This window comes from Squalius cephalus (assembly GCF_949319135.1).
Source record: "Squalius cephalus genome assembly, chromosome: 7".
Taxonomy (NCBI): domain Eukaryota; kingdom Metazoa; phylum Chordata; class Actinopteri; order Cypriniformes; family Leuciscidae; genus Squalius; species Squalius cephalus.
In genome coordinates, this window is record NC_137128.1 from 47,906,479 (window position 1) to 47,914,839 (window position 8,361).

The 8,361-nt window shown below is 46.9% G+C and overlaps 1 protein-coding gene across 1 annotated transcript; it reads left to right on the top strand.

The window, feature by feature from the left end:
* Positions 1 to 4,798: 4,798 nt before the first annotated feature.
* On the top strand, positions 4,799 to 8,060 carry LOC307161989 (uncharacterized protein). The gene is made up of 3 exons (XM_079877008.1): positions 4,799 to 4,853; positions 5,456 to 5,717; positions 6,370 to 8,060. The coding sequence occupies exons 2-3, from the start codon at positions 5,492 to 5,494 to the stop codon at positions 6,609 to 6,611; spliced, it is 468 nt and encodes a 155-aa protein (XP_079733134.1). The 5' UTR covers positions 4,799 to 4,853; positions 5,456 to 5,491; the 3' UTR covers positions 6,612 to 8,060.
* The last annotated feature ends 301 nt before the right edge of the window (positions 8,061 to 8,361 follow it).

The window sequence follows — 8,361 nt, forward strand, 5'->3', positions numbered from 1 at the left end:
TCTGATGAGGGACCTGCGCCTGGACACACTCACTCACACACACACACACACACACACACACACACACACACACACACACACACACACACACACACTCCAGATCTGATGAGGGACCTGCGCCTGGACACACACACACACACACACTCCAGATCTGATGAAGGACCTGCGCCTGGACACACTCACTCACACACACACACACACACACACACTCCAGATCTGATGAGGGACCTGCGCCTGGACACACTCACTCACACACACACACACACACACACACACACACTCCAGATCTGATGAGGGACCTGCGCCTGGACACACTCACTCACACACACACACACACACACACACACACACACACACACACTCCAGATCTGATGAGGGACCTGCGCCTGGACACACACACACACACACTCCAGATCTGATGAAGGACCTGCGCCTGGACACACACACACACACACACACACACTCCAGATCTGATGAGGGACCTGCGCCTGGACACACACACACACACACACACACACTCCAGATCTGATGAGGGACCTGCGCCTGGACACACTCACTCACGCACACACACACACACACACACACTGACACACTCCAGATCTGATGAGGGACCTGCGCCTGGACACACACACACACACACACACACACTCCAGACCTGATGAAGGACCTGCGCCTGGACACACACACACACACACACACACACACACACACACACACACACACACACACACACACACACACACTCACTCCAGATCTGATGAAGGACCTGCGCCTGGACACACACACACACACACACTCCAGATCTGATGAGGGACCTGCGCCTGGACACACACACACACACACACACTCCAGATCTGATGAGGGACCTGCGCCTGGACACACTCACTCACACACACACTCCAGATCTGATGAGGGACCTGCGCCTGGACTCACTCTCACACACACACACACACACACACTCCAGATCTGATGAAGGACCTGCGCCTGGACTCACTCTCACACACACACACACACACACACTCCAGATCTGATGAGGGACCTGCGCCTGGACACACACACACACACACACACACACACACACTCACTCCAGATCTGATGAAGGACCTGCGCCTGGACACACACACACACACACACTCATTCCAGATCTGATGAAGGACCTGCGCCTGGACACACACACACACACACACACACACTCCAGATCTGATGAAGGACCTGCGCCTGGACTCACTCTCACACACACACACACACACACACTCCAGATCTGATGAAGGACCTGCGCCTGGACTCACTCTCACACACACACACACACACACACTCCAGATCTGATGAGGGACCTGCGCCTGGACTCACTCTCACACACACACACACACTCCAGATCTGATGAAGGACCTGCGCCTGGACTCACTCTCACACACACACACACACACACACTCCAGATCTGATGAGGGACCTGCGCCTGGACACACACACACACACACACACACACACACACTCACTCCAGATCTGATGAAGGACCTGCGCCTGGACACACACACACACACACACTCATTCCAGATCTGATGAAGGACCTGCGCCTGGACACACACACACACACACACACACACTCCAGATCTGATGAAGGACCTGCGCCTGGACACACACACACACACACACACACACACACACACACTCCAGATCTGATGAGGGACCTGCGCCTGGACACACACACACACACACACACACACACACTCCAGATCTGATGAGGGACCTGCGCCTGGACACACACACACACACACACACACACACACACACACACACTCCAGATCTGATGAGGGACCTGCGCCTGGACACACACACACACACACACACACACACACACTCCAGATCTGATGAGGGACCTGCGCCTGGACACACACACACACACACACTCCAGATCTGATGAGGGACCTGCGCCTGGACACACACACACACACACACACACTCCAGATCTGATGAGGGACCTGCGCCTGGACACACACACACACACACACTCCAGATCTGATGAGGGACCTGCGCCTGGACACACACACACACACACACACACACACACACACTCCAGATCTGATGAGGGACCTGCGCCTGGACACACACACACACACACACACACACACGACAGCGCAGTCCTGAAGTGTCACTAGTCTCTCCCTGTGAAGGCCTCCTTCCCTCTCTTTCCCTCTCTACAGATAAAACATTATTAAAATACTTCTGGTTCGTGTGGCTGACGAAAAAATTCTGTATTTTTAATTTTAGGGCCAGACAAGTAATTTGTTGAGGGTTGGTTTGTAGGGAAGGACTACACGCCTGCGCACACATATTCAAACGCACACACCTATAGACTGAACACGTAATACGCATGTGCGCCGTCAGCGCTCTCACAGGTTTGCGTTTTTAAAGCTTGCGCAGAGATAGAAAATAAATGATAGGCTTAAACCTCGGAAACTATTTCATGGTTTCTGTTCTCGAGCCCCAAACACTGTCGTGCGGATGAGCGGCCGGAGCGCGTTACGGGTTTTCTGTGAGAGCGGTGTGTGTTAGCGGCCGCTAAGTTAATCACTAATGATCTTTACAACGGAAGTGAATCAATCAAAGCTAACTTTATCTGGACAATAACTTTATTCTAGATCTGCTGTAAAGCCTGAACACTCTCTGTTACTGTAATCTCCTGTTATCACTGTAAAGCTGCTGTGAAACTCTATCCCCTGGTTTCACAGACAGGGCTTAAGACTAGTCCTAGACTAAAATGTAAGTCTGAGCTGTTTCCACTGAAATAAACTTGCACTGACTGATCTTAAAAATATATCAGTGCTTTTTTAGTTTTAAGATGCACATCGGTAATGTTTTTTTCTAAGCATGTTTATAAAAATTACTTAAATGTCCTAATTGATCTATGGTCTAATCCTGGCTTAGTCTAAGCCCTGTCTGTGAAACCGGGCCAAGATATTGTTAAAGCGCTGTATTTCTACCAGAAAGACTCGGGAGAGTTATTTCAATAAACCATACATTTATTGACAGCTCAGCAAGCTGATAAACTACAAAGTCATTTGGCGTAGGCCCCGTCCGTAGTGCATAATCCGAGAGTATCGGATCTGCGATTCCTGCCTAAAGATGAAGGCAGGGGCGCAGCCGACCCCCCCTGGGAGGTATGGACGGGACCATCCTGGTGGTGGTGGGGAGGATGGGGGTAATCGTCACTTCAGTATCTGCGAACTCAAACATGTGTAAGTACCGTGCTTTTATACAGTGAGCATAAGAATATGATTGGATAGAAGTGAAGGCAATAAGTGACGTAGTAATTGAGTCTTCCCAGCAGAACTTATGCTAAAGCTTTCATAAATGAAGGAGACTCGACTTGATTGTGAATTTGGAGAACTTTGAGTCACTAAGGGATCGGATTGTTTGTGGTATTACAAATGACCAGATCAGAGGCAGGTTCGGGAACCCGGTTTAACCCTACGTCATCAATACATCCTCTGTGGCCACCCGACCTCATGGTGTCCCTCAAGGCTCGATCTTAAGTCCTACATTGTTTTCTTTGTACATGTGTCCTGTGGGTTCAACTAGTCGTCGCTATGACACTTCCTATCAGAAATATGGAGATGGCACAGATTTATCGACCTCTCAAAGTCGGGAACGAGCAGTCCCTCTAGTCCTTGTTGGAAAGTTTGGCTGTCTAAAAACTTTCTTCAACCTAATGAAGAAAAGTCTGAAATTATAATATTTGGTCCACCAAAACTCAAAGAGAAGATAGCCAGTACTCTTGCTCCATTAGAAATGACAGTGAAAGATAGTGTGAGAAATCTTGGTGTAATAATTGCCGTAAAATTGGTGTGAAAAAAGGCTTCAGACTGGCACTAAAGGGACCGCATTACTCCAGTATCATCCTCTCTTCATGACTGCCGGTTCAGGACAGGATCGATTATAAGATTTCATTAATGGTTTTTAAAGCACTGCATAACATGTCCCCAAACTACATTGCTGACCTTTTAGGATCTTACATATCAGGCATGGTTAGATCATTATTATCATATTAAGATCAACGAACATCCGAGCTTTTCAAGCTGTGGAACATCTTCCCCTTCCCTAACCCTAACCCTAACCCTAACCCTAACCCTAACCCTAACCCTAACCCTAACCCTAACCCTTCCTATCCGGCAAGCTCCAACTATAGACATTTTTAAGTCTCAGTTAAAAACGTATCTTTTTAACTTAGCTTTTAGTTAAGGGTATTCTGTACATTTTAGTAATAACTTATTTTTATTTAGTTTTCTTTCTCTCGACACTGATCTCACTATGCAGTCGTGTGAGGGTGTGTGTCTCAGAGTGTGTGGTCATGCCTTCATTTGCTAGGCTTGGTAAATGTTTTTATATAGGAATGTTTTATTGTTTTTAGTTATAACTGTGAAGCACTTTGGGCAACAATGTTTATGTGCTATATAAATGAATAAAAGTCGAAGTTGAAGCTTTACATCAGCAGGAAAACACTGTCGAGAGAATCTAATCCGGCATCAGTGACCGACTAATGAACCATCTTGACCGTCACTGGATTCATCGAGCCGCTGTTCAGAGAGTTTGCATCGTTGCATTACGTTTTACACATTTTATATCTGTTATTAATAAAGTCAGGTTCTGTGTTTACCTGCACTCAGCTCATGATTAACCACAGTCTGTAATCCGTGTCAAAGCTGGATAATATCTGCTGATAAAGCCTTTGACCTTGACAGTCTCAGCCAATCACAGCGCAGCACACGCGTGTCCATCGACTCCCGGGTCTTCATGATTCACTCATTACTGAAGATATCTCGAGGAGACACACAGTCTGAGCTTCATCCGGGCCTGTGAGTATCAGCTCCACACTTTCACAGCGATCCTGTGTTTGACGTGTCTATCTGTACATTCAAAGTAGGGGAAAAAACCCTCTATAAATAGATGTTATAAAAGCAAGTCTTTTGAGCTCATTGAATATGTGTGCTGTGAAACTATCAAGATATATCATGACTTGTAAGAAATCCTCTAAAGTCCCCCTGTGGTGAAAATCCAGCTTTTAATGTTGTTTATGTGTCTATGTGGTGTTTTTTATCTGCTTTAAGACAAAGCATGTGTAAGTTCATAAGTCGACAGCATTGCTGAGTATTTCCTCCTTAAAACTGCAGTGAACCAAAGACAGTCTCAAAAACACACTTTGAAATCGCTGGTGTTTCTGACGTCACAAACTACCTTGTAACCAATCAGATCAACGTGTGATCGTCAACCAGTGGATCTCTGAGCTGAGCGAGTGAGTGGAGGCAGGGCTCATTTGCATATTCATAGAACCACGCATACTAAATGAGGCAAGGGTGTCGAGTTACAGTCAAGATGTTTTTTTCACAGGAAAAAACCTTAAAAAATTTAATTTTGGTGATTAAAAATTAGTTTTAAGGAATACAATTATTGACCACAGGTGGACTTTAAACACTGAGATGTGCTGAACTCCTTGATGAAGTTTTGGCCGTCGCGGGTGATGTCGGTCCCAAGCGAGACGCCTCTACTGCCCCCCGCAGACCAGGAGGAGGTTTTCTTCAAGACTTACATCCCCCCCGCTCGAGACGCCATTCATCTGCCCATTCACATCTTCTACATCATCCTCGCCTCCATCGTGATAGTGACGACGCTCTACGCCATCATCGGACACCTCATGAAGGACCTGCTGCACGACCTGGCAGGTGAGCGCTCACATCTGCTCTTCTGATCCATTACTGACACGCTTCCTAGAATAAGAGGCTTTTCCAGGGAGTATTGGTCATAGCACAGACTAACCCTAACCCTATACTGTAGGGAACATGCTGTAAACATAGCTCAAAGATTTGATCTGATGAAGCCAGTGACGACTACTTTTGTCAGAAGGGTAGTTTACACAGTTATTAGAGATTTCCTGTCCCTGTTTCCTGCCATTTCTGTAATCAATATTGTTGCCCTCTTATAGAAATGGGAGCAAAAACTATATCTGTTGTAGTTCTGTTCACCACTATACAAGTTTATGATGAGAAACCCTCTCCATCTCCTGGTCGGGGTCAGAGGTCAGCTGTCTCGGCTCCTGGTCGGGGTCAGAGGTCAGTTGTCCCGGCTCCTGGTCGGGGTCAGAGGTCAGCTGTCCCGGCTTCTGATCGGGGTCAGAGGTCAGCGGTCCCGGCTCCTGGTCGGGGTCAGAGGTCAGCTGTCTCGGCTCCTGGTCGGGGTCAGAGGTCAGCTGTCCCGGCTTCTGATCGGGGTCAGAGGTCAGCGGTCCCGGCTCCTGGTCGGGGTCAGAGGTCAGCTGTCTCGGCTCCTGTCCGGGGTCAGAGGTCAGAGGTCAGCTGTCCCGGTTTGTCTCCTCAGACTGCCTGTTCGGGCCTCAGCCGGAGGAGGAGCAGATCAACCTGTGCGAGAACAAAGACAAGTTCATGGTGGACTGGTGTCCGGAGAGCAGCCCGGAGCTGGAGGAGATGGCCCGCGCCGAGGAGATCCGCGTGCTGATGGAGGGAGGCCGCCTCACTCCGGCCATCTGGGTCATCTCTGACGGCACCGAGCCCAGAGCGCCCCGGACCGGCCCGCGGGTCGCCTTCGGGAAGAACGTGTAGAGTCCGATGCAGCGGGAGATGCTCAAGGGATTTATTATACTCATGGGTTCTGCGCAGGTTTAGTGGAGCGTTCGGGACGCCCTGCTGGTCTCCGCCAGTACTGCACCTTCCCAGGATCCTTTGCAACAGTGGTTTTCATGGATCCTGGTTCTGGAGACCCACATCGCTCCTGACCAGCTGAATCAGGTGTTTTAAAACAAGAAGATCCCCAGACAGCAACATAGAGTCGGCCCAGATCCGGCCCACATCTGGCGCACGTTGAATCCACATGTACCGGATGTGGACCGGATCTGGGCCGACACTGGCTACGTTTACATGGAACCAAATAGTCCGTTAGTAATGGGATTGACGGCTCAATCGCACTGAAAAGCCTTCATGTAGAACACCATCGATCCGATTGAGCTCGATCCCAATGAGATTTCGATCGGATTGAAAGGGGCGGTTTATTCCTTTTCTAATCCGATCGAGAGAACATGTGAACACTTGATCGGATTGAAAACCGAAACTGAAAGACTGCGCATGTGCAATGATGTAGAAATAGCGTAATGACACGTGGAACGAGCTGTTCCTCCTGTTGAATAAAGTGAGGTATAAACGAGTGTCTCGTCCTCCTATAATCCTCCTAACTCTGCGTGTGTGGAGTGGAGCAGGACCACGGCCCTCCAGTGCTGGCTTCAGGCGCTCACACACACACACACACACCACTGGTTTCGGGCGTTTTTACTGTTCGATAAAGATAAGCAGCGGCACAACGGCTCATACGCTCATCGCTCATGACCAGCAATGGATAAATATTAAGTCTGCTGTTTAAAACAAATAAAGAACCAATGTTAGAACCAAGCTTGTGACACATAAGCACACACACCATCCGATCACATGTTCAGCGTAACACTACGTTCAGATTCATCAATCGGAATTAATTCAGTCCGACTGAAACAGAAGTTGTGCATGTAAACGCAGACACTGTGTTGCTGTCTGGGTCTGTTCTCTGATGATTAAAACAATAAAAAATATACATTTGATTCAAATATTTTATTCAAATCAATATGTTTAAAAGAATGTGTAACAGTTTTACTCCCCATGAAAAAACAAGAAAAAGTCACGGTGAGCTTTGATTCTGTGAAGATTAAGAGTGACTCCGGATTCGATAATGAAACCACAGCAGAACCGGATTGGAAATGCACTGAGTGTGTCCGGAGTAGCACTGATGTTCCTAACTGGATGCAGGAATGTACTTGAATCGAATTTAAGGAGAGAGAATTAAAACAGAGTTAAATTAATTGAGATTCAGTTGTGTGCCGATCTTTTCATCTTTTCAAATATTAATAAACATATGAAGTATTTCCAAAAATATGACATGATATTCAGTGATTTAAGTAATGATTGATACCTGTAAATAAGCATGCCATATATTTCATTATAGGCTATTTAATAAATAAACTTTCAATGAATGTGTGAATTTACTTAATATTAGGGTATATAATCAAATCAAAATCTGAATTGACTGTGTTGAATTTAGTAAACTCCTCTTCCTGTCCTTCCAGTTCAACTTCCGGTGTGATCATGTGACCAGTTCGATCAAATTCACTCAAATTAACCAAGGGTTAATAGTTAGAATCTGAAGTGAGGATTAACATCATGTTTTTTGTTTGTTTCAATTGTAGAACAGCATCATTGTTTTAAGAACAGTCAGACTCTCCGCACATTATTTGTGACTATCATGATATATGCTTATCCAAGGTAGAAAACC